Source organism: Tamandua tetradactyla, chromosome 6 (genome assembly GCF_023851605.1).
Source record: "Tamandua tetradactyla isolate mTamTet1 chromosome 6, mTamTet1.pri, whole genome shotgun sequence".
Taxonomy (NCBI): Eukaryota; Metazoa; Chordata; class Mammalia; order Pilosa; family Myrmecophagidae; genus Tamandua; species Tamandua tetradactyla.
This window is the reverse complement of record NC_135332.1, coordinates 25,352,110-25,378,694: the sequence shown is the minus strand read 5'-3', so window position 1 is coordinate 25,378,694 and position 26,585 is coordinate 25,352,110. Positions and strand designations below refer to the sequence as shown.

The 26,585-nt window shown below is 40.6% G+C and overlaps 2 protein-coding genes across 6 annotated transcripts; one reads left to right on the top strand and one right to left on the bottom strand.

Moving 5' to 3' along the window:
* Window positions 1-5,141: 5,141 nt before the first annotated feature.
* NT5C3B (5'-nucleotidase, cytosolic IIIB) lies at window positions 5,142-17,579 on the bottom strand. 5 transcript variants are annotated; one of them, XM_077164403.1, is made up of 9 exons: window positions 16,951-17,579; window positions 16,436-16,534; window positions 15,824-15,893; window positions 15,693-15,739; window positions 10,233-10,318; window positions 9,577-9,666; window positions 7,612-7,774; window positions 6,557-6,757; window positions 5,142-5,633 (listed from the first exon to the last, which is right to left on the bottom strand). In XM_077164403.1, the coding sequence occupies exons 1-9, from the start codon at window positions 17,050-17,052 to the stop codon at window positions 5,499-5,501; spliced, it is 993 nt and encodes a 330-aa protein (XP_077020518.1). In that variant the 5' UTR covers window positions 17,053-17,579; the 3' UTR covers window positions 5,142-5,498. The 5 variants fall into 5 exon arrangements, with proteins under 5 accessions (XP_077020518.1, XP_077020519.1, XP_077020522.1 ...); XM_077164404.1 differs by lacking the exon at window positions 16,951-17,579 and adding an exon at window positions 16,777-16,851; XM_077164407.1 differs by lacking the exons at window positions 16,436-16,534; window positions 16,951-17,579 and adding an exon at window positions 16,535-16,732.
* Window positions 17,580-17,617: 38 nt separating this feature from the next.
* On the top strand, window positions 17,618-25,540 carry KLHL10 (kelch like family member 10). The gene is made up of 5 exons (XM_077164402.1): window positions 17,618-17,972; window positions 22,498-22,987; window positions 23,683-24,300; window positions 24,746-24,895; window positions 25,101-25,540. Exons 1-5 carry the CDS (start codon window positions 17,779-17,781, stop codon window positions 25,473-25,475), a joined length of 1,827 nt encoding a protein of 608 aa, XP_077020517.1. The 5' UTR covers window positions 17,618-17,778; the 3' UTR covers window positions 25,476-25,540.
* Window positions 25,541-26,585: the final 1,045 nt, after the last annotated feature.

Here is a 26,585-nt window from a genome sequence, read left to right as displayed (position 1 = left end):
AGGCAAAATGTTAGAGGAAAATATTATCCAAACAGTAATAACACTAAATGTCAATGGACTGAATTCCCCAATCAAAAGACATAGATTGGCAGAATGGATTAAAAAACAGGATCCTTCTATATGCTGTCTACAGGAAACACATCTTAGACCCAAAGATAAACATAGGTTGAAAGTGAAAGGTTGGGAAAAGATATTTCATGCAAATAACAACCAGAAAAGAGCAGGAGTGGCTATACTAATATCCAACAAATTAGACTTCAAATGTAAAGCAGTTAAAAGGGACAAAGAAGGACACTATATACTAATAAAAGGAACAATTAAACAAGAAGACATAACAATCATAAATATTTATGCACCGAATCAGAATGCCCCAAAATACGTGAGGAATATACTGCAAACATTGAAAAGGGAAATAGACTCATATACCATAATAGCTGGAGACTTCAACTCACCACTCTCATCAAGGGACAGAACATCTAGACAGAGGATCAACAAAGAAATAGAGAATCTGAATATTACTATAAATGAACTAGACTTAATAGACATTTATAGGACATTACATCCCACAACAGCAGGATACACCTTTTTCTCAAGTGCTCATGGATCATTCTCAAAGATAGACCATATGCTGGGTCACAAAGCAAGTCTTAACAAATTTAAAAAGATTGAAATCTTACACAACACTTTCTCGGACCATAAAGGAATGATGTTGGAAATCAATAATAGGCAGAGTGCCAGAAAATTCACAAATACGTGGAGGCTCAACAACACACTCCTAAACAACGACTGGGTCAAAGAAGAAATTGCAAGGGAAATTAGCAAATACCTCGAGGCGAATGAAAATGAAAACACAACATATCAAAACTTATGGGACGCAGCAAAGGCAGTGCTAAGAGGGAAATTTATTGCCCTAAATGCCTATATCAGAAAAGAAGAAAAGGCAAAAATTCAGGAATTAACTATCCATTTGGAAGAACTGGAGAAAGAACAGCAAGCTAACCCCAAAGCAAGCAAAAGGAAAGAAATAACAAAGATTAGAGCACAAATAAATGAAATTGAAAACATGAAAACAATAGAGAATATCAATAAGGCCAGAAGTTGGTTCTATGAGAAAATCAATAACATTGATGGGCCCTTAGCAAGATTGACAAAAAGAAGAAGAGAGAGGATGCAAATAAATAAGATCAGAAATGGAAGAGGAGACATAACTACTGACCTCACAGAAATAAAGGAGGTAATAACAGGATACTATGAACAACTTTACGCTAATAAATACAACAATTTAGAGGAAATGGACGGGTTCCTGGAAAGACATGAACAACCAACTTTGACTCAAGAAGACATAGATGACCTCAACAAACCAATCACAAGTAAAGAAATTGAATTAGTCATTCAAAAGCTTCCTAAAAAGAAAAGTCCAGGACCAGATGGCTTCACATGTGAATTCTACCAAACGTTCCAGAAAGAATTAGTACCAATTCTCTTCAAACTCTTCAAAAAAATCGAAGTGGAGGGAAAACTACCTAATTCATTCTATGAAGCCAACATCACCCTCATACCAAAACCAGGCAAAGATATTACAAAAAAAGAAAACTACAGACCAATCTCTCTAATGAATACAGATGCAAAAATCCTCAATAAAATTCTAGCAAATCGTATCCAACAGCACATTAAAAGAATTATACATCATGACCAAGTAGGATTCATCCCAGGTATGCAAGGATGGTTCAACATAAGAAAATCAATTAATGTAATACACCATATCAACAAATCAAAGCAGAAAAATCACATGATCATCTCAATTGATGCAGAGAAGGCATTCGACAAGATTCAACATCCTTTCCTGTTGAAAACACTTCAAAAGATAGGAATACAAGGGAACTTCCTTAAAATGATAGAGGGAATATATGAAAAACCCACAGCTAATATCATCCTCAATGGGGAAAAATTGAAAACTTTCCCCCTAAGATCAGGAACAAGACAAGGATGTCCACTATCACCACTATTATTCAACATTGTGTTGGAGGTTCTAGCCAGAGCAATTAGACAAGAAAAAGAAATACAAGGCATCAAAATTGGAAAGGAAGAAGTAAAACTATCACTGTTTGCAGACGATATGATACTATACGTCGAAAACCCGGAAAAATCCACAACAAAACTACTAGAGCTAATAAATGAGTACAGCAAAGTAGCAGGTTACAAGATCAACATTCAAAAATCTGTAGCATTTCTATACACTAGTAATGAACAAGCTGAGGGGGAAATCAAGAAACGAATCCCATTTACAATTGCAACTAAAAGAATAAAATACCTAGGAATAAATTTAACTAAAGAGACAAAAAACCTATATAAAGAAAACTACAAAAAACTGCTAAAAGAAATCACAGAAGACCTAAATAGATGGAAGGGCATACCGTGTTCATGGATTGGAAGACTAAATATAGTTAAGATGTCAATCCTACCTAAATTGATTTACAGATTCAATGCAATACCAATCAAAATCCCAACAACTTATTTTTCAGAAATAGAAAAACCAATAAGCAAATTTATCTGGAAGGGCAGGGTGCCCCAAATTGCTAAAAACATCTTGAGGAAAAAAAACGAAGCTGGAGGTCTCGCGCTGCCTGACTTTAAGGCATATTATGAAGCCACAGTGGTCAAAACAGCATGGTATTGGCATAAAGATAGATATATCGACCAATGGAATCGAATAGAGTGCTCAGATATAGACCCTCTCATCTATGGACATTTGATCTTTGATAAGGCAGTCAAGCCAACTCACCTGGGACAGAGCAGTCTCTTCAATAAATGGTGCCTAGAGAACTGGATATCCATATGCAAAAGAATGAAAGAAGACCCATCTCTCACACCCTATACAAAAGTTAACTCAAAATGGATCAAAGATCTAAACATTAGGTCTAAGACCATAAAACAGTTAGAGGAAAATGTTGGGAGATATCTTATGGATCTTACAACTGGAGGCGGTTTTATGGACCTTAAACCTAAAGCAAGAGCACTGAAGAAGGAAATAAATAAATGGGAACTCCTCAAAATTAAACACTTTTGTGCATCAAAGAACTTCATCAAGAAAGTAGAAAGACAGCCTTCACAATGGGAGACAATATTTGGAAATGATATATCAGATAAAGGTCTAGTATCCAGAATTTATAAAGAGATTGTTCATCTCAACAACAAAAAGACAGCCAACCCAATTACAAAATGGGAAAAAGACTTGAACAGACACCTCTCAGAAGAGGAAATACGGATGGCCAAGAGGCACATGAAGAGATGCTCAATGTCCCTGGCCATTAGAGAAATGCAAATCAAAACCACAATGAGATATCATCTCACACCCACCAGAATGGCCATTATCAACAAAACAGAAAATGACAAGTGCTGGAGAGGATGCGGAGAAAGAGGCACACTTATCCACTGTTGGTGGGAATGTCAAAGGGTGCAACCACTGTGGAAGGCAGTTTGGCGGTTCCTCAAAAAGCTGAATATAGAACTGCCATACGACCCAGCAATACCATTGCTAGGTATCTACTCAAAGGACTTAAGGGCAAAGACACAAACGGACATTTGCACACCAATGTTTATAGCAGCATTATTTACAATTGCAAAGAGATGGAAACAGCCAAAATCTCCATCAACAGAAGAGTGGCTAAACAAACTGTGGTATATACATACGATGGAATATTATGCAGCTTTAAGACAAGATAAACTTATGAACCATGTAATAACATGGATGGACCTAGAGAATATTATGCTGAGTGAATCCAGCCAAAAACTAAAGGACAAATACTGTATGGTCCCACTGATGTGAACGGACATTCGAGAATAAACTTGAAATATGTCATTGGTAACAGAGTTCAGCAGGAGTTAGAAACAGGGTAAGACAATGGGTAATTGAAGCTGAAGGGATACAGACTGTGCAACAGGACTAGATACAAAAACTCAAAAATGGACAGCACAATAATACCTAATTGTAAAGTAATCATGTTAAAACACTGAATGAAGCTGCATCTGAGCTATAGGTTTTTGTTTTGTTTTGTGTTGTTTTGTTTTGATTTTACTATTATTACTTTTATTTTTTTCTCTATATTAACATTCTATATCTTTTTCGGTTATGTTGCTAGTTCTTCTAAACCAATGCAAATGTACTAAGAAATGATGATCATGCATCTATGTGATGATGTTAAGAATTAACGATTGCATGTGTAGAATGGTATGATCTCTAAATGTTGGGTTAATTTCTTTTTTTCCGTTAATTAAAAAAAAAAAAAAAAGAGAAGGGATAATTGGAGATGAAGGGATACAGACTGTACAACGGGACTGGATATAAAAACTCAGAAATGGACAGCACAATACTACCCAATTGTAATGCAATTATGTTAAAACACTGAATGAAGCTGCATGTGAGGTATAGGTTTTTTGTTTTTGTTTTTTTTGTTTTTTTTCTTTCTATTATTGTTTTAATTCTTATTCTGTTGTCTTTTTCTTTTTCTAAATCGATGCAAATGTACTAAGAAATGATGAATATGCAACTATGTGATGTTATTAAGAATTACTGATTGTACATGTAGATTGGAATGATTTCTAATTGTTTTGTTAATTCTTTTTTTAATTAATTAAAAAAAAAAAAAAAAAAAAAAAAGAAAGTCTAAAATCACTGAGATTTTACATCGGGCCACAGAACCTTCTCCCCTGATGTCTCTGGTCTCAATCCCCCATTAGAGTCACTTACTTTTGTGGCACTGAACTCATGCAAGGGCACCAGGGAAAATCCACATCCAAATGTTTTTCCTCAGAGATCTCTGAAGAGGTGGCTCTGCAGTCAGGGTCATTCAACCCAACTGACTCAGCCTGAGTTGTGGGTCTATCATGGTTGCCTCAGAATAAAGTCAATCTATTCCAGGTGGGAAATACTCTTCCCACCTGGCTCCACTCACGTTGGCCCTGCAGACACGTTTAGGCTGCGTTCAGATGGTCTCTAGAGTTAATACCATGGTCTTCAAATCTTGAAGCCGTGCTCTGAAGCACCTTTCTTGGGGGTTCCTGTGTCACAAGGGCTGAGATACACAGGCTCAGCACACACAACCTCCTCCCCTCCTCCCCCCACACATACAAGATCAGAACGGCACTGTTTATTTTTTATTCTGATCTGATTTGCTTTACATGTTAGATTTGTTTGAAGAACAGGTTCCAATGTTTAAAAATTTTGAAAAAAAAATCTTTGGATCAGATGATCCCAAGATGCTAAGATTTGGCAGATTCCTGGTTCATCTGGAACAAAGCTGCCCTCCCACCTGACAGGGCTTTCCCTGTTTTCCTGTAGACACAAGGGAAACCCCTGGGGGAAAGGAGGAAGGAGGGGCAAGAGCCCAGGAGTCCCAGCTACCCAGGATTTTTCTCTGCACTCGGGAAAGAGCAGTGCTTGCAGCAGCGTGAGCGCCTCCTCATCACAGGCGTGCAGGGCTTGGCTGAGCCTGGGGGAATCAGGAGCCCTGCACCTCCATCTGGTCTTCCTGGCGCAGGATGTACCGCAGCAGCCCGTTGACCACGTCCAGCGTCTCATCCTTTTCCAGCACAATGTCATAGGAATCCAGGTAGCGCTCCCGTCGCTCCTCCACCTGCCCAGGGTTGCAGAGAAAGGTGACTGAGAGGCCCCACAAAGCCCTGCCCTCTGACCTTCTCTCAAGCACCTGGGGCTGGGGGAGGTCACCAAGGAGTAACTCCCCAGCTCCCTTTTGAAAGCCTCAAGGATCATGCTTGAAGGAGTTCAAGGTTACAGGGAGCTGTACTTTGGAGACAAGGATGGGCAACAGGCATGGGCTGTCCTAACCCTTGGGTCAAGTGTCAAAAGGACAGTAACAAGGATTAAAAACAATAAATGAAGAAAATCTAGATGTTATTTCTAATCTGAATGGAATTTTCATAAGGCCAAAGAGGATGGCAGCACTGCCTGCTGAGGGTGAAGACTGGCAGTCTTCTAGCTTTCCCATATTTTGCACCCCTTTATGAGCCTACTGTTTCCACTTGTTGGCTTCTGTCTGTTCTTGTAATTTTATTCTGTAAATTATAAACCCATATTCTGGATACTGACAATTCTCATCTCTATTACCTCACAGGTATGACTTAAGAGAAATGGTATTTGGCCCCACCGTTTTTCCTAAGCTGTGATTTGGGCATGTTACTTAACCCTCTCACTTCAGTTTCCTCTTCTGTAAAATGGGTATATAACAGTCACTACCTCAAAGGGCTGTTGTAAGGATTTAATGGGTCAATGTACATGAAAACCTCAGAACAAAGCCTGACCCACGGTGAGCACTCAGCCCCGGCACGACCCTATCTCTGAACACCTGTGTCCCACCACCAGTGGTGAGGCACTGGGTATCTTTTCTGTCTCCTTATGAGATTATGAGCTCCTGAAGATGGCTGTGTCTTATCTCTGTACCTCTAATGCTTGACAGTGTCTAGCACATAGAAAGCGTTCAATAAGAATTTGTTCCAAGAACTGCAGGGGGAAGAGAAGACTCCCTGGTCCCCTACCTACCTTGTCATTTAGGAAGCCAATTTTGAGAATGTTCTCCACACCAGGAACCCCATCTGCCATAGTGAGGTCCCCCATGGAATCTCCAAGCAGGACGATGTTGGTTTTGTCCTGAAGCTTCTGGAAGTAACTAGAGTTCTCAAACACAGAGCTGTTCTTATTGTATGTGTGTATGAGCTGGCCTTTGAATCCCCGCAGGAACCCCTAAACAATCAAGAGCAGAAACACAGAAAGGCTCAGGGACCCACAATAAACCAGTTTTCTACTGTCTCTGTCACAGAGGAAAGGAAATCCTGAAGCCATAGATGATGCCTATAATCTAGACTATAAATTTATAGTCTAAACTACGGTGTTGACAAACTATGGCCTGGGGCCAGATTTGGTCAGTTTTTGTAAATATCGTTTTACTGGAACACAGCCATGCTCATGTATTTACAAGCTGTTTAGGCTGCTTGGTCACCCTACCACAGCAAAGTTGAGTAGTTATGACACAGATTATAAGGCCCACGAAGCCTAAAATATTGCCTATCTGGGCCTTTACAGAAAAGTTTGCTTACCCCTGGTCTACGTTAACATGGATCATCAAATACAGTCAGTCATCTGGTTTGGTGGAAGCATGACGTTCATGATCTAAGTGCTGTTCAGGTTACACGTATGTTGACCCCCAACTGTGGGCCACATCCTAACCTCGGATCAAAGTGAGGCAAATCCAGCCACTTTTTTTTCTCAAAACCAGCCAGGTTTTGAGAGAAAGAAGTCTAAATGTGCTGACTCAGAACAGCCCATGCTTGGCTCTAGAAAAACAAGTCAAAATCCAAGCCCTTCAATACCCAGGAGGGCACATGGCCCCATGACAGTGACAAGGGGGTTGGGATGACCCACAAACTAGATCCCCTAAGGCTGAGTTGACTGTCTGCCAAATACCAAAGAGGGGGGTCCTTTAAAAATAACCTGTCTTGAGGTGAAAGGAAAGGAAGTAACTGTCTGAAGGTGGGGCAAAGGACCCAGCAATGCCCTCTCTTCCCTTTATTTCCCAGAGCAAAAAAGATTTGGCTCACATTCTCATCAAAATCCATGTAGTTAGACACAATATGGATGTTGGGGTAGAAAACTTTCATCTGTTGGATAATTTCTTCTAAGATATCACCAATGCCAGCAGAAAAGATGAAAAGGGGAATGTTGTTACGGTACAGTGTGTTGAAGAATGTCTTGTATCCCTCTCTGAAAAGAGATAAATGAATTCTGAAGTGGCACAGTGACAACCAGAAGCCTTGCCTCTGCTACTGTTCTTTATTTTTGACTTTTTAAAATAACTTTTAAAATTAAGGCATAAAATACATGATACAGCAGGTAAGGTACACTACCTCAAGCGTTTTGCTTGATCTCTTACATATGTACACAGCCACGTAATCACCACCCAGATCACAATGCTCTCATGTCTTTTCCCTGTCAACTACACCATCGCCTCCCTATCACCATGGATGACTTTTGTCCTCGAGCTTCATATAAACTGGGACGATATGGAATCTAGTCTTTTGTATCTGTTTTATTTCCATGAACACAATGTTATTGTGATTTCTCCATTTCTGCATCTATCAGTAGTTTGTTCTTTTTCACTCTATGTAGCATTCCCTTATATAAATGTTTCAGTTGATCATTTCCCTTTTGATAGACCACTGAGATGTTAGATGTTACCAGATTTCAGTTATTATGATCAAAGCTGCTATGAATACCCTGGACCTGTCTTGTGGCTACATGCACTGGTTTCTCATGGGCATACACCTAGAATAGGGGTTACTGGGGTTGTGGGTAGGCATGTGTTCTCTATTACTGCTCATATAACCAGACATCTATTCCAGGGCACTGCAGGAAAAGCTGCTTAGTGAAGGTTTCCAGTGGCCAAAGGTCCTAATCTAGCCAACTCCCATATCTGGATAAAGAACATCAGCCACTCCATCTCACACCCACTTGGAGGTTATTATCTTAAAAACAGAAAATAACAAGTGCTGGTGAGAACATGGAGAAACAGGAATTCTCATGCATTATTGGTAGGAATGTAAAATGGTGTAATCTCTGTGGAAAATCTGGTGGTTCCTCAGAAAGTTAACTATAGAATTACCATAAGATCCAGCAATCTCACTTGGTATATACCCAAAAGAACTGAAAGCAGGGACTCAAGATAAATATTGATCTTTAAGTATCTAAAGATCAATATTTATCACAGCACTATTCATAATAGCCAGAAGGAAGATGCAAACCATCAATGGATAAATGGATAAACAAAATGTGATATACAATACAATGGAATATTACATAGCAGCAAAAGGAACGAAGTTCTGATATACACTACAACATGTTGAACCTTGAAGTCATGATGTTAAGTGAAATAAGCAAGGCACAAAAGGACACATATTTTATGCTCTCACATATTATGTAATTACAATATGCAAATTTATAGTGGCAGAAAGTAGATTACAGGGCACCAGGGGTAAGGGTGGGGATGGAGAAAGGGGAGTCGATGCTTAATGGCAAAAAGTTTGTTTGAGTGATAGAAAGTTGTGGTAATGGATGTTGGTGACAGTAGCACAGCATTGTGAATGCAATTAATTCCACTCAATTGTATGCTTGAAAGTGGTTAAAGTGGGAAATGTTATGTTGTATGTATGTTACCACAATATCAACTTTAAAAGAAAAAAAAAAAGAATACCAGTCACCACAGAAACCTCAAAATCTTATATTGTAAAAAAGGAGCTAGGCTCCATTTACTGAAGCCCTTGGTCATATTCACACCACATCCACTATTAGCAGACTGCTTTCTGGGAAGCACCTAAGTGCAGAAAATCTTTTAGATGTATTCAGAACGTAAAATAAAAGCAAGATTTTTCACATCAGTTGCTAATATTGCCATGCCTCTTCTGATTCTTCCAGTAACTAACTCCTCTTCACTCCTCCCAGACTTCGTTTTTGTGAGCAAAACAGTTTCAAATAATCTCGCAGAAACTTTTCCAAAGCAAGCAGCTTACCTAAGCATCGCATTGGACTCTCTAACCACTTGGGCTATCTGAAACTTCTGAATTTTCTGTTGACACAGGAGATGATGTGCTTTAGTCCACCTAAAAACAGATACCCCACAATACCCAAATTCAACACTTAAGTAAGTAAAGTATCCTTTCCCTTGACAGAGTCAAGTCCCTCTGCAGGTCATGACCATGGAGGCCTCATCCTTTTTCACAGCCATTTTCTGAAGGACTCTGGCTTTTGTCCTTAAAAGGAAAAGGGTGAGAAAGCAACACAACAGAGAGGCGAGAGTTGGGTGATTTAATTGCTTTAGTCAAACTCCTCCGAATTTCTTCCTCTGTGACCCATACTCTCTGGAGAACTGGGGCTTCTGTACAATGATGCTGGCTGCTATAGGAGGGTCATTTCTCCAAATCACTTATTCCCCTAAACCAAGGGGCCTTTAACTTATCCCAAGGATTCTCTGAAGGTCCCACTCTAGCAGCCATAATTAGCACTAGGTGTATCTAGCAGTTTGTTCTAACGGCTGGGCTAATTGCATTCTAGTAAGCCCTTAACAAGGTAAAGGGAACCTTTCATCTCATCAAAGCTCAGGAAACTCCCCCCCCCCCCCCAACTGTTCTCAAGGGCCCAGGAGCATTTCTTCACCACAACCACTTACCATTCTACCATATAAGGTAACTTCTCTTTGATGGTCCGGTTTGGGTCGATTTCAATTGGGTAATAGTGGTGAAGGAGTGCCGTTAGCTGGGACGTCCAAATGAAATGAAAAGCCATTAGTCCACGTCAAGTTTTCCCCACCAAAGTCCTACAGTTTAGCATGAAAAAAATATCACTCAGAAGATATTTTTCATGTGAGAAAGCATTAATCAAGTTCTCTTGACATTTTCATTTGGGGACACCTCACTTAACATTCAAGTTTCTCCTCTCTTATCATCTTCCAACATAACTGACCAACACATTCACGTTTCCCCATCTGACAGCCTAGGGAGTGCCTGGATCTGTAGAGCTGGTCCTTCTCCTGCACATACCCTGACGCAGCGAGGTCTGAGAGCCAACCACATTAACGAGCGTCTACTGTCAGATAAGTGGGTCACTAGAATTTTTTTTTATTAATTAGCTCAGTCACTGGGGCTTAACCAGCAAGAACAGATTATTGAGTGCTTCCCCAAATATGGAAGGCTTCCTCAGGTGGAAGGCAAGATGATTTTAGGTGATACACAGATAAACACTTTTCATTTTTAAGAGTTTTGAATTCATTTTAATGTAAGACTATAAAAGACAACTAGCATAACAGACTCATGGTTTTATAAAAATTGTTTTGTAAGTTAATTGTAGTCAAGTTTTTAAAAGTACGCCAATTTGAAGGAATATACTTAACAAAAGCGATATTCAGATATGGCAAAAAATGATGAAAGCAGAACTAGAAGAAAAGTCAGGGAAATGGTAGACAACTCCACCAAACTGCCAACACCAGGTGAAACAGTTACAAGCATCTATGTGTGCCTCCTCTGGCTTAAGTTTCCTTCTAAATGTTAGGACTTTCAATACTTGAGGGAGATGCTTCGGGGATCATGGATTACAGAGGCAATCAGTAAGAGCACCCAATAAAAATGTGAATTGACTGAATAAATAATTTTAATATAAGCATAGTTTTAGGAATATTAAAAGATTAAATGGGAGTTATTGTCCATTTGTCCAAAAGAGAATGAAATGTAAAGATTATACATCACAAAGGCAGAGGGCTCCTGAAATGTATTGATATTTACATGTGTTTGTGAGAATATTTCCTAAAATTACAACAAAACTTAACAAAAGAACATATTTTTTTAAAATAAAAAGACTGCATACATAACCTTTGCTTTATACTCCCCCACCTCACCCCAACCCATTAATACCAAGAATCTTAGTTTTTCTCTACCTTCTTGATCCTAGAGAAAGCATCCAAAACTACTTTGTGTACACCGCTTTCTGGAAGTTAAGATGAAGGATGTGAGGAACCAAAAAAAAGTGACTTGCAAAGGCAACCAGCGGTAGTACCATAACCAACTGTAGGATAAAGACAACATTCCTAGAAAGACAGGTTTGAGAAACCTAAGAGCTATCTATAATTCACTGCCCATCTTAATACTGAGTGATGACACCAGAGTATAAGAATATATCACAAATTCACAGACTGGTTAGTACTCAATTTAGTGAATTTCACAACAAAAAATGGATTTCATAACGAAGTGAAACTAAATGCTATGGTATTTCAGCAGAAAGTGCTCAGTAACCTGCAGAGAAACGAACAGCCAGCATAGATCTGACAGAGAAGAGGACAGAGATGGGAGAAACATGGGACCAAGTAAAACCAATGACTAAGGTGTTCTAGTTTGCTAGCTGACGGAATGCAACACACCAGAGATGGACTGGCTTTTAATAAAAGGGGATTTATTTTGTTGGTTCTTCAGAGGAAAGGCAGCTAACTTTCCATTGAGGTTCTTTCTTACGTGGAAGGCACAGGATGGTCTCTGCTGGTCTTCTCTCCAGGCCCCTGGGTTCCAACAACTTTCCCAGGGGTGACTTCTTTCTGTATTTCCACAGGCCTGGGCTGAGCTGCAAGTGCTGAGATGAGGAATGCCGAGCTGCTAGGCTGTGCTACATTGCATTCTCTCATTTAAGCACCAGCCAATTAAGTCAAACGTCACTCATTGCAGCAGACACGCCTCCTAGCTGACTGCAGACGTAATTAGCAACAGATGAGATTCACGTACCATTGGTTTGTGTCCGCAGCAACAGAACTAGGTATGCTATGCTCACCTAGCCAAGTTGACAACTGAATCTAACTACTACACTAAAGCTTCTGGGATCACTTTATAATATCTGCATACTTACAAACATGGGGGAAATATCATATACTGATTAATTCAAAAGACTTGAGACAAACTGTTGCCGTACCAAGAAAATCATATTATCAAGGAAAGAGCACAATGCAGTAGGGAAAGAGTCAGAATATCAATGTGAAAGCCAAGTTCTGCCTCTTCTGTATGATCTCGAGTAAGTCACACAACCTCTCCAAGCCTGTTTTCTCACCTGCTAAGTGGAGTCAATAATATCTCTATCCACTTCTTGAAGTTTCAGAGAGGGTTAATAAAGCAAGAGGTTAAAATGAAGGAAAAAAAAAAAAACGATACTATCAATCAATGCAAAAAGGCATTTTGACAAAATCTAACACTTTCATGATAAAAATACTCAGAAAACTAGGAATAGAAGGAAACTTCCTCAATATGATAAAAGGCATTTATGAAAACCCCACAGCTAAAATCATACTAAACTGTGAAATTCTGAGAGCTTCTCCCCTAAAATCAAGTATAACACAAAGAGGGCCACTTTCCCCACTACGATTCAACATCGTACTGGAAGTTTTGGCCGGAGCAGTTAAGAAAGAAAAAGATAAATAAAAGGCATCCAAATGGAAAGGAAGAAATAGAACCATCTTTAGTCACAGATGACATGACTGTATATATGGAAAATCTCAAAGAATCTATAAGAAAGCTACCAGAGCTAATAAATGAATGCAGCAAAGTTGCAGGGTACAAGATCAACATGCAAACATGAGTTGTGCTTTGATACACCAGCAATGAACAATCCAAAAAGAAAACAATTTCATTTATATAAGCATCTGAAAAAATAAAACATTTAGAAACAAATTTAACCAAGGAGATAACACACTTAGCTTCCTAACTGCTAAAATAAATACCATACAAGGGGTTGGCTTAACAACAGGAATTCATTGGTTCATGGTTTCAAAAGCTAAAAGGCTTGTCTCCTCCTGCAACTGTTATTTCTGACTGCCTGGCGAACTTTGTGGTTCCTTGGTTTTTCCATCATACGGCAATGACCATGACAGCATCTTCTCCTTTCTCCTCCACATTCTGTTGACTTTCAGCTTCTGGCTGCTCCCTATGGCTTTTCTCTCCATTTGGTTTTCACTCTGCTCTTAGAAAGGAGTCCAGCAATCTGGATTAAAAGCCCAGTTGATTCATTTGGTCCACGCCTTAACCGAAATAACATCTTGAAGAGAATTTATTTACAATGAATCCACATCCACTAGAATGCAGACCAAGATGGAGAACATGTCCAAACCAGTGTAGACAATTCAAAACACCACACTTATACAGTGAAAAACACAAACATTGTTGAAAGAAATTAAAGACGAGCTAAGTAAATGGAAAGACATTCCATGTTTATGGATTGGAAAACAACATTGCTAAAATGTAAATACAACCCAAAGAGATGTACAGATTCAACGTAATCTCTAATAAAATCCAGTCTTTTTTTTTTTTGCAGAAATGGAAAGGCTGATCCTCAAATTCATATGAAGTTTCAAGAGGTCTTGAATAGCCAAAACCATTTTGAAAAAGAATAAAGCTGGAGAACTCAACTTCCTGATTTTAAAGCTTACTTTTTAAATGAAAAAGTAATGAAAATAAGGTGGTAACAACATAAGAACAGACATAGACACCGATGGAATATAATTGAGAGTCCAGAAATAAACCCACACGTCTATGGTCAATTGATATTTGACAAAGGTACCAAGTCCACTCAATGGGGAAAGAAGTCTCTTTAACAAATGGTGCTGGAAAAACTGGATGTGCACGTGCAAAAGATTGAAGATGGACTCCTACCTCCCACCACATAAAAAAATTAACTCAAAGTGGATCAAAGACCTAAATATAAAACCTAAAACCATAAAACTTGTAGAAGAAAACACGGAGTAAATCTTCATACTGGCAATGGATTCTTTGATATAACACCAGAAACATGAGCAACAACAACAAAAACAAAACCAGACAATTTAGATTCCATCAAAATTAAAAACTTTTAAAAGACAACCCATAGAATGGAAGAAAATACATATCTGATAAGGGTTTAATATCCAGAATATATAAGAAGCTCCTACAACTGAATACCAAAAAGCCAACCCAATTAAATAATGGGCAAAGGTTTAGGAATAGACACTTCTCCATAGAAGATATACAAATAACCAGTAAGCACATGATAAGATGTTCAATATCATTAAACATAGAGAAATGCACATCAAAGCCACAATGAGATACCACTTCATACCCACTTCATAGGATGGCCATTATTTAAAAATAAACAAATTTTTAAAAACACAGAAAATAACAAATGTTGGTGAAAATGTGGAGAAGACTGGAACCCACATGCATAGCTGGTGGGAATTTAAAATGAAGCAGCTGCTGCAGAAAACAGTTTGGTGGTTCCTCAAAAAGTTAAACATAGCACTACCATATGATCCAGCAATTTCACTCTTAGGCATATACTCAAAGGAACTGAAAGCAGGGATGCGGACAGATATGTCCATCAAAGCATTATTCACGATAGACAAAACATGGAAACAACCAAAGTATCTATCAACAGATGAATGGATAAACAAAATGTGGGATATCCACACAATGGAATATTAGTTAGCAATAAAAAGGAATGGATTTCTGATACATGCTATAACATGGGGTAAATCTTGAAAACTTTACGCCAAGTGAAAGAAGCCAGACACAAAAGAGTAAATACTGTATGATTCCACTTATATAAGGTATCTAGAAAAGGCAAATTCATAGAGACAGAAAGGAGATTAGACGTTACCAGTGGACAGAGGCTGGGGTGGGGAAATAGGGAGTTATTGTTTAATGGGTACAGTTACTGTCTGGGGTGATGAAAATGTTCTGGAACAGAGAGTGGTGATGCTTATAGAACATTGTGAATGTACTTAATACTGCTGAACTGAACACTTAAAAATGGTAAATTTTTATATATATTTACTACAATAAAAACATATATTCAAAAAATAATGTTAAAATCTCTTGTAAACTTTATAGGTAATGGTAAGAATAATGTCCAAAAGATAGTATATATTCCAAAATCAATCACCACACTTCTGGGTCAACAGGAAAAGCTGTTCAGATGTTTTAAGACCAGGTCCACCTGAGTTTATAATCGAAAGTAAAAAAAAAAAAAGAATCTCCTCAAGGTCTCCATCCTGGAGTCTTTGGCCCTAACCAAGAACCATGTGAAATCCTATAGCAGAACCGTGTCTGAGCAAAGGGAAATAACCCACCTCCTTTTGGCACTCCTCACTGATGATCCTGCTGTTATCCAGAATATCTGGAAAAACAAAACTCCTGTCACTTGGCCCTTAGAAGCCATCACCTAGTCAAGCCCAACATGGCAAGCTGTTACGTAACTTACTGTAAGAAGAAGGACATCGCGTTCCATTATATGCAAACCTGCTCAAGGTCATATCAAAATCAGAAATCACCTAAAATGCAAAAGACAGAGAATGCCTAGACAGGCTCCTTCCGGTGTGGCCCTGGCTCACCCTGGGGCCTGATTACTTAAGTCCAAACAGGGCAGTGCCCAGCCTGCAGGCAGCAGCCCCGAGAGTTAAGGTTGAAGAGACCCACACTGAAGAGCTGATCCCAGCTGGTACAAGTGCTGACCCTGAGGAGAGCCCAGTCTTGTGGGTGGTGGACCCCACCGACTCTCAGAAACAACCATCTCAACACCATGAGGTCCTTCCTACGGTAGCAACTGAGTGGCCATCTGCAAATATGCAACTTCTTGGGTAGCCCGCTGGCCAGGACTAGTGTGGAAGCTCAAGTCCCACGACCTGGTGTGACATGCTTTCTGTTTAATCAGCATGACCTCACTGAGAAACTGGAAATCTAGGTTTTAGGACAGGTGGCACTCTCCCCCCGCAAGGCAAAGCAGGCAAACCAACTTGCCCGCACGGCCACGTCCAGCAAACCTCTCCCAGCCGCCCCCAGACCCGGGTCCGGGCGACCCCACCGCCCACGGTACCTGTAAGCGGTCTTCCCCGCCCCTGCGGAGGGCGCCCACGATCTCCTGTACCCGCCCGGGCTGCCGCATCAGGACAGTGGCCTTCAGCAGGGTGCTCACCTGTCCCGAGACCCAAGAGAACCGCTGATCCCGGCACTGCGTGGGCCCTATAAGGGCGCCTGGGGCTCGCTCGGGCACCCCTGTGGGGCCGGGCCGCGGAGCAGGAGGGGCGGAAAGGGACTCCGGCCGAGGCTGGGGCTACTGGCCCGGGGAGCGCGGCTGTTCCGAGGCGGCCCGCTGGGGGCCTCGGGGCGCCCGGGGGGTCGGGACCCGCCCATGCCAGACGTGCCACCCCCTCTCACCTCCTCCGCCATCGCGGTCGCGGCCCAGTTAGGGGCGGGGGTACGACGCCCGCCCCGCCGCCCGACTGCGCAGGCGTGGCCTCCAGCCCGGCGGGCTGGGGGAGGGGCGAGGAATTGGGGAGGTCGGAGAGATGGGGGAGGTCGGAGAGATGGGGGCGTCCGGAGGATGCCTACCTGCGCGCTCCGCGAAGAAAGTGGTGAAGAATTATGTTTTGAACGAAGCGAGGTTTCCAAGGAATTGGGGTTAAGTGGGTGGACTGAGCTGTCCTGGGGCATTGGAAGGGCTCCTGCCACTCTTTCTGGAGCTGAAACCCTGGCAAGGGTGGGCCTGTCCAGGCTTCAAGGCTCCATGAGCCCAAGAAGACCCCTGGATGGGAGGGGTTGTGAAAGAGCCACGAAGAGCGAACCGTTAACTTGGCCCATCATCAGGGAAGAAAATGAATGACTAACACATATCCAGGAGGCAGGAAGACCTTGGACAACCGGCCCAGAATGCAGCTTAATCACGTTTGCTTTTCTCTTCTGTCTCCTCTGGCTTGGATTTCCTTGAACTCAGTATCTGGGGAGCCACATGTGTGGAGCCTGCAGTGTGGAAGTCTGGAGGGGTGCTATAAGATTATGGAACCACAGCCTAAATTGGACAACAGGAACTAGAATTAATGGAAACTTTTATGTGATGTTGATGGTCACAGTTCTACTCAGGGTTCAAGGATGTAGAAAGAAGTGTGTGTGTGTGTGTGGGTTGGGGTCCTTCAGCCTGAGTGCTCTGGAGGGGGAGGGGAGAAGGAAGGTGAGCAAGGACAGGAGGGAGTTCCAGAACCTGAGAGCACAATCCTGAGAGTGATCTCACTGCGGGCCCAGGATTCTGGAACTTGGGCTGCCTGATTGGCCCTTTTTGAAAGATGTAGTAGGGAAAAGGAGTGACAGCTGGCTAAAGGGGCCCCCCACAACTCTCCCCAACACCCTTGGAGAGCAGCCTCTCTCCGCTGGTCCCAGGGTGCCATGGAGATGGAGAGCACGGCGGCCTCCACACGTTTCCACCAGCCTCACATGGAGAGGAAGATGAGTGCGATGACCTGTGAGATCTTCAACGAGCTTAGGCTGGAGGGCAAGCTTTGCGACGTGGTCATCAAGGTCGATGACTTTGAGTTCAATGCCCACAAGAACATCCTCTGTAGCTGCAGTTCCTACTTTAGGTATAGCAGGGTTGCCGAACTAATCCCAAGGGGAAATTGGACTCATTTTGAGACATTTTGACTTATTTTGTTTCACATCCCACCAACTTAACTTTAGGGACATTATCAAAGCTCTGTACTTCTGCAGCCTGACTCCTTTGTCTTCTGAAGTGGTACAAGTAGGGCCAGAGTCTCTTGATTCTCAACTGGATTTCAATCAACTATTGGTGGGCCAGGTCCTTTCTCATCCAAACATATTCCATTTGGGGGAAGGTTGGACACCCATATTGGACTTCCTATTTAAATCCAAATTAAAATACCATTTCAGCTATCCCTTATGCCCCATTGCAGGATAGACTATTACAAACAGGTGACAAATTAACAAGAATTGAGGGATGGAAAGGGGAATGAGGGGAAAGTGCCAAGGAAATTTCAGAAGAAAAAGGGAATATTTTTAAATTTATTTTTTATTGTGATCATATTTGCCATTTTAACCATTCTTAAGAGTACAATTCTTTGACATTAAGTTCGTTTACAATGTTATGCTTCCATCACCATCACCTATTACCAAAAGTTTCTTACCACTCCAAACAGAAACTCTGTACCCATTCAGCAATAATTCCCATTCCCTTGCCCCCCAGCCCCTGGTAACCTTTAATCTCCTTTCTGTCTGTATGAATTTGCCTATTCTAGATACCTTATTTAAGTAGAATCTTACAGTACTTTCCTTTTGTGTCTGGCTTATTTCACTTGGCATAATGTTTTCAAGATTTATCCATATTGTAGCATGATCAGGATCTTATTCCTCTTTATGGCTAACTAATAATCCATTGTATGGATATCACACATTTTGTTTTTCCATTCATCTGTTGATGGACACTTTGGTTGTTCCCATGTTTTGTATATTGTGAATAATGTTGCAGTGGACTATTAGTATACAAGGATCTGAGTCTCTGCCTTCAGTGCTTTTGGGTATATACCTAGGAGTGAAATTGTTGAATCATGTGGTAATGCTATGTTTAACTTTCTGAGGAACTACCAAACTCTTTTCCATAGCAGCCACAGCTTACGTTTCTGCCAGCATTGCATGAGGGTTCTAATTTCTCCATATCCTCATCCACACTTGTTATTTTCATTTTTTTTTTTTGATAATAACTATCCTAATAGGTATGACATGGTATCTCATTGTAGTTTTGATTTGCATTTCCCTAATAGCAAATGATGTTCAGCATTTTTTCATGTGCTTATTGGCCTATTGTATATCTTCTGTGGAGAAATATTTGTTCAAGTCCTTTGCCCATTTTTTAATTGGGTTGTTTTTTTGTTGTTGAGTTTTAGGAGTCTTTATATAGTCTAGATATTAAACCCTTATCAGATACATGATTTGCAATATTTTCTTCCATTCTGTGTTTCTTCACTTTCTGGATAGTGTCTTCTGATGCACAAAAGTTTTTAAATTTTTACAAAGTCCAATTTTTCTATTTTTAATTTTATCCCTCATGTTGCTCTAAGAATCCATTGCCCAATACAAGGTCATGAAGATTAGCTCTATGTTTTCTTCTAAGAATTTTATGGTTTTATCTGTTATACTTAGGTCATTGATCTACTTTTTATATGGTGAGCAGTAGGAGTCCAAATTCAGTCTTTTGCATATGGAAGTCTAGTGTTTGCAGCACCATTTGTTGAAGAGCTTCCTCTTTCCCCATTGAATGGATTTGGCATTTTTATCAAAAATCAATTGGCCATAGATGAATGGATTTATTTCAGTTATATTCCTTTGATCTATATGTCTGTCCTTATAATAGTGCCACATTGTTTTTTTAAATTTATTTATTAATTAAAAAAATTAAGAAACAAAATAAAACAACATACATAATCAGTAATTCACAATATCATCACTTAGTTGCATATTCATCATTTCTTAGAACATTTGCATTAATTCAGAAAAAGAAATAAAAACAGAATAGAAAAAAATAAAACGAACACAGGAAAGAAAGAAAAAAAAAAGATTATACCTACCATACCCCTTACCCCTTGCTTCCATTGATCACTAGCATTTAAGCTAAATTTATTTTACATTTGTTCCCCCTATTATTTATTTTTATTCCATATGTTCTACTCCTTTGTTCACAAGGTAGATGAAAGGAGCATCAGACACAAGGTTTTCACAATCACACAGTCACATTGTGACAGTTGTATCATTATTCAATCATCCTCAAGAAACATGGCTACTGGAACACAGCTCTACATTTTCAGGCAGTTCCCTCCAGCCTCTCCATTACATCTTGAATAACAAGATGATATCTACTTGATGCATAAGAATAACCTCCAGGATAACCTCTCGACTCTGTTTGGAATCTTTCAGCCATTGACACTTAGTCTCATTTCCCTCTTCCCCCTTTTGGTAGAGAAGGTTTTCTCAATCCCCTGATGCTGAGTCTCCGTTCATTCCAAGATCTCTGTCCCACGTTGCCAGGAAGGTCCACACCCCTGGGTGTCATGTCCCACATAGAGAGGGGTAGGGTGGTGAGACTGCTCGTTGTTGGTCGGAGAGAGGGGCCACATCTGAGCAACAAAAGAGGCTCTCTTGGTGGTGACTCTTAGGCCTAAATTTTAAGTAGACTTGACCTATCCTTTGTGGGGTTAAGTTTCATATGAACAAACCCCAAGACTGGGGGCTCTGCCTATAGCTTTGGTTGTCCATGCTGCTTGTGAGAATATCAAGAATTCAACTTGGGGAAGTTGAATTTCTCCCCGTTCTCACCACTCCCCGAAGGGGGCTTTGCAGATACTTTTCCACTCACTGATCGAATCACTCTGGGATTCATCGAGTACCACACTGTTTTGATTTGGATAGTTTTGTAGTAAGTCTTGAAATCAGAAAGTGTGAGTCCTCCAACTTGGTTCAAAAAGGGGAGTTTTGACCCAAATCATTATAACCCAGGAGGTGGAAGGGCTGTTTTGTTCATGAGCTAAAAGTGTTTGAGTAATCAGTTTCTAATGAAGATATGATAAATGTGTCCTACATCTTGATAAAATTATCATGCATCTAGGCTCTAGGGCAGACCTAAAGGACCAGATTGTATTTTAAGCTTTGCAGTCTCTGTCACAGCTACTCAACTCTGCCTTTGTAGTATGAAAGCAGCTCTAGACAATACTATAAACGAGTGTGCCTGTGTTCCAAGGAAACTATTTATGGGCACTGAAATTTGAATTTTATTGTTTTATGAAATATCATTTTGATTTTTTTCAACCATTTAAAAATATAATGACTGTTCTTAGCTCATAGAAAGTACAAAACAAGAGGTGGGCTGGATTTGGCCCACAGGTTATAGGTTTGCAGACCCCTGCTCTTAGAAAAAGGTAGTAAAATATATTAGGGCAGGGACTTCTTCTGTCTTGTTTATTGCTTAGTTCCAGACCTAGAAAAGTGCCTGTCTACAAAACAGAAACCTAATGAATAGTTGTGGAACTGTATGCATTTATTCATTCAGTATTCAACAAGGGCCTGTTTTGTGACAGACATTGTTCTAGGTAGTGGAAATAAAGCAATAAGTAATAAAAATTCCTGTCCTCATAAAGCTTGCATTCTAGTAGGACAAATGAGCATTACATAAGGAAAGTAGATCATTGTTTAATTGCTAGTAAAAAAAGAAAAGACGGGACATGAGGAGTGGTGGGTGATGATTTAAAATAGAGTTTTCAGGGAAGGTCTCATTGACAAAGTGACAACTAGGCAAAGACTTCCCTAGGATGAGGGAGTGAGAAATATGGAGATCTTAGGGAACATTCCAAGCAGGGAGAACAGCAAATACAAAGGAACAAAGTTGGAAGCACCTCTGACGTCTTCAAAGAAGAGCGAAGAGGCCATCAGGGTTGGAGTAGAAGAAGGGAGGGGAATGGTCAGAGAAGTATTAGTAGTGGTCACAGAGGGCTTCTATCGTTCCCGGTAGGAACTCTGAATTTTACTATGAGTAAGAAAGGAAATCAGTGAAAGATTTTGAGTGGAAGAGTAGTATAACCTATTTATAAGGATCACTGTGGTTGCTGGGAGATCAGGTAGGAGGTTACCCCAAATAATCTGGATAGTAGATGTATTGATGGCTTGGACCAAGGGAGTAGCAGTAGAAGAGGTGAGAAATGATCATATGCTTGGGTATGTGTTGAATGGTACTTAGTAGATGCATTGCTAAGTTAAATTTCCTTAAAGCAAGGTAGACTTTGAGGGGCAATGGCTTGAGATAGAAGAAGAGCCTAGTTCCTACACACAACTCTAGATCTCAACTTCACCCAAGAAATTGGAAAAAGGTGTAGTTATCATGAGGATCGGGTAAGAGTGACCACAGTTCTTTTGAAAGATTCCCTGTATAGAACACAGTGTGCCCTCCTTTTCTCAGGCTGATTCCTTTCCCCCCATGCACTGTTTTGAAAATGTCCAAACACCCATCAACAAGAAAAGGTATGTGTATGTGAGGGTGGGGATGAAGGAACATGATAAACTGGAGAGAGATGTTTCAGTGGCTACTAGTTTCTGTCTTTTTTGTAGAGCTTTGTTTACAAGTGGCTGGAACAACACTGAAAAGAAGGTATACAACATCCCTGGCATTTCCCCTGACATGATGAAGCTAATTATTGAATATGCATACACCCGGACTGTTCCTATCACACCAGACAATGTGGAGAAACTGCTGGCTGCTGCAGATCAATTTAACATCATGGGTATCGTCAGAGGTTGCTGCGAGTTCCTCAAGTCGGAGCTGTGCCTGGATAACTGCATTGGCATCTGCAAGTTCACCGACTATTACTACTGCCCCGAGCTGCGGCAGAAAGCCTACATGTTCATACTGCACAACTTTGAGGAGATGGTGAAAGTCTCAGCGGAGTTTTTAGAGCTATCAGTCACTGAACTTAAGGATATCATCGAAAAAGATGAGCTCAACGTCAAGCAGGAAGATGCTGTATTTGAGGCCATTTTAAAGTGGATTTCTCATGACCCCCAAAATAGGAAGCAGCATATTTCAGTTTTGCTCCCCAAGGTCAAATTTGATTGTTTGTGTGTGTCTAAGCTTAATAATGCAGTCTTGATTCATTTACCCCAGAGGAATTGTCCTAAAATCTACATTCAGATGTATAACAGATGCCATTGAATCATATAGACAGAATCTCTAGTAGTCTGTCTCTGGAATTCTGCAATTCACTTTCCCCCTGGCATTGTTAGCTCCTTCTCTCCTAGTTATTTTCTTTGACCCAAATTCTGTCCGATAGTGGGGGAAAGAGAGTAACGACTTCTTTTAAGAATTGTACTGGGTCTTCCTTTTACCTTTTTTCTATTCTGAGTTTCTCCAGACTCAAGGAAACTGGAGTAGAAAGATGCTCAGAACCAAAACATGACTTTTGCACACAAATTGTAGTCAGTTGTGCTAAATAGTGTTATTTTACATAAGAGACATAGATATTCAAATACCAAACATGTATCACAGCTTTTTCTGGTCTAAGGGTCCTGACAAGTGGCAGAATGGGCTACCTCTGTGACCACTTGCAGTGCCTTCTAACTCACCTTCAGCATCCACATGTAAATCACCTCCCCCAAGCAAATATTTTAAAGTGTGAATTATACATAAAAAAACACACAGAAAAATAAAACTCCAACACAGTTTAAAGGCAGATTGGGGAGAGGACTTTTCCATGCATGTTCTCCTAATCTGAATGACTTTCTGTATTTCTTCCTTAGGTTCGCCTGGCCCTAATGCATGCCGAGTACTTTATGAACAATGTTAAGATGAACGATTATGTGAAAGACAGTGAGGAATGCAAGCCAGTCATCATTAATGCCCTGAAGGCCATGTATGACCTAAACATGAATGGGCCCTCTAACTCCGACTTCACCAACCCACTCACCAGGCCCCGCCTGCCCTATGCCATCCTATTTGCTATTGGTGGCTGGAGTGGTGGGAGCCCCACCAATGCCATTGAAGCGTATGATGCTCGGGCAGACAGATGGGTGAATGTCACTTGTGAGGAAGAGAGTCCCCGTGCCTACCACGGGGCAGCTTATTTGAAAGGCTACGTTTATATCATTGGGGGGTTCGATAGCGTAGACTATTTCAATAGTGTTAAGCGTTTTGACCCAGTCAAGAAAACTTGGCACCAGGTGGCCCCAATGCACTCCAGGCGTTGCTACGTCAGTGTAACAGTGCTCAGCAATTTTATTTATGCCATGGGAGGATTTGATGGCTATGTGCGTCTCAACACTGCTGAACGTTACGAGCCAGAAACCAATCAATGGACGCTCATTGCCCCCATGCACGAACAGAGGAGTGATGCCAGTGCCACAACACTCTACGGAAAGGTAAGGAGCCGGTGGGGGGGGGGAGGGGGCGGGGGCGGGATTGGAAGCAAAGACCAAACCAGAAATGATGCTGTTCTTCATTTTTTGGGGGGTGGATGGAAAACAAGGAGGCAGCACAACTTAGCAGTAAGTACTAACTCCTTCCTCAAGTAAGTAAGTAGGCGTGTGTCACTATCTTTTCTTATTTTACGTATTAAAATGCAATGCAGGGTGGGCCATGGTGGCTCAGCAGGCAGAGTTCTCGTCTGCCATACTGGAGACCTGGGTTCAATTCCCAGTATCTACCCATGCCCACCCCCACCCCCCAAAATGCAATGCCTACACATGGGAAAAAGAAATTCAAGTTGTACAGAATGGCATTAAATGTATCCCCCTACCACATGCACATCTTTTCTTTCTACTCCCTAGAAATAATTTAAATAATCTTGGAATTCTCTTCACACAGGTCTACATATGTGGTGGGTTTAATGGAAATGAATGCCTGTTTACAGCAGAAGTATACAACACTGAGAGTAATCAGTGGACAGTCATAGCACCCATGAGAAGCAGGAGGAGTGGAATAGGTGTAATTGCTTATGGAGAACATGTGTATGCAGTAAGTTTATCTAGTACCACATAAGATGAAACCCCCTTGATTTCCTGTTAGCAAATAGGTTTACCCTAACATTGCTAAGCATTTCAAAGTCCTTTTTTCATGGAAGATAGTGGAAGAGGTAAGAATTAAATCACCGATCCTTCACAACTACAGATTCCTCAATAAATCGAAGTCATGGTTAACAGCTGACCGTTTCTCTCAACAGGTAGGTGGCTTCGATGGAGCTAATCGACTTAGAAGTGCAGAAGCCTATAGCCCAGTGGCTAATACTTGGCGCACAATCCCCACTATGTTTAATCCTCGCAGCAATTTTGGCATCGAGGTGGTGGACGACCTCTTGTTTGTGGTGGGCGGCTTCAATGGCTTTACCACCACCTTTAATGTTGAATGCTATGATGAGAAGACTGATGAGTGGTATGACGCACATGACATGAGCATATACCGCAGTGCTCTGAGCTGCTGTGTGGTACCAGGGTTGGCCAATGTTGGGGAATATGCAGCTAGAAGGGACAACTTCACGGGATTAGCACTGCGAGATGAAGTAAAGTATTCTGCTTCGACAAGTACCCTACCTGTATGAGCCTCTTCATTTAGCTAATAAAAAGTCTAAGCAATAAGAATTAATTCTTTTTTTAAATAAATGCAGTGTTTAAACTTGTAAGAGTACTGGAAAGTGTTCGACTTAAGGGAGCCAAGGGTTGGATGACTGAGGGAGTAGGAGGGAAGGAAGAAGGCAATTATATTCAACAGTGCACAGTTAAAAAAGGAAAAAAATCACAAACCAGCTCTAAAGAAATATGTTTATTTAAAACTGACATTGAAATGATTAGCTTAAAGACAGACCAAGATAGCTTTAGGAACATAAAGCAAGTTTTTTTACAGTGTAATGTCTCAAAGTATCCAACTACTACAACTCTGACTTAAGAGCCAAGATTCTATTTTCAGTAAGGTAGGGGCCTGGATGCTGCTAGCCCCCAAAACTCACTGAATAAACTCAAACTAAGGATTTATTTTACATGTAACTCAATGAGCCCTAACACATGGATCATAATATATTCAAACATTTAGCAAGCACTACTTTTCACAAGTACAGGAGGATTAAGTTAACAAGTGCCCTAGTGTATGTGCTTCAATGTAAGACATTCGTAGTAGCGAGCATACAAGTAAGATAGAAGCCCTACAAAGATAATCAACACAGAGCAGGAATTTTTAGGCTATCTAAATTCCTTGAAGCAAAATACCATATTATGTTAGTTATTGTATTACATCACTCAACTATGAGCTGTTTCGTTTCCAAAGACCAGAACACATGTTTTAAGGTAAACACTATAACACAAAAAACAGACTATTTTTAAGAAAGTAAAAACTAGAGTGGTGAACTGTGCCAAACTTTCTGACAGTTAAAAAAAGAGAGACTGAATTGTTTTTCAAATATTTTACAGTTAAACAGCAACCTATAAACACCCTATTTTTCTAGTGTAGGCAGAGAACTTGCTTCACAGTTCTATATACTTTCAAAGACAAAGTGTAGCCAATGCTCCCTTTTTATGTTTAATTTGAGGAAAGTATAAAAAAAGTCCTTTACTTATGCTTGATTGGATCAAGTAGCTAAATATATAACTAAGCTCACTCCTCTATGTAATGTGTTGATATTAGAATTATAAAGCAGAGAATGAAGTATTTTAAACAT

What these genes read in the sequence shown, in the direction of transcription:
- NT5C3B (XM_077164403.1), bottom strand. Translation starts at nt 17,052, where the DNA reads ATGCCCCAGGACAGCTCAGTCCACCCACTTAACCCCAATTCCTTGGAA. An exon ending in GCGATGTCCTTCTTCTTACA is followed by an intron (nt 15,740 to 15,823) that starts GTAAGTTACGTA and finishes TTGTTTTTCCAG; the next exon opens with ATATTCTGGATAACAGCAGG. An exon ending in TTGGCTTCCTAAATGACAAG is followed by an intron (nt 5,634 to 6,556) that starts GTAGGTAGGGGA and finishes AACCCTGGGCAG; the next exon opens with GTGGAGGAGCGACGGGAGCG.
- KLHL10 (XM_077164402.1), top strand. Translation starts at nt 17,779, where the DNA reads ATGGAGATGGAGAGCACGGCGGCCTCCACACGTTTCCACCAGCCTCAC. An exon ending in CCACAACACTCTACGGAAAG is followed by an intron (nt 24,301 to 24,745) that starts GTAAGGAGCCGG and finishes CTCTTCACACAG; the next exon opens with GTCTACATATGTGGTGGGTT. An exon ending in ATGGAGAACATGTGTATGCA is followed by an intron (nt 24,896 to 25,100) that starts GTAAGTTTATCT and finishes TTCTCTCAACAG; the next exon opens with GTAGGTGGCTTCGATGGAGC.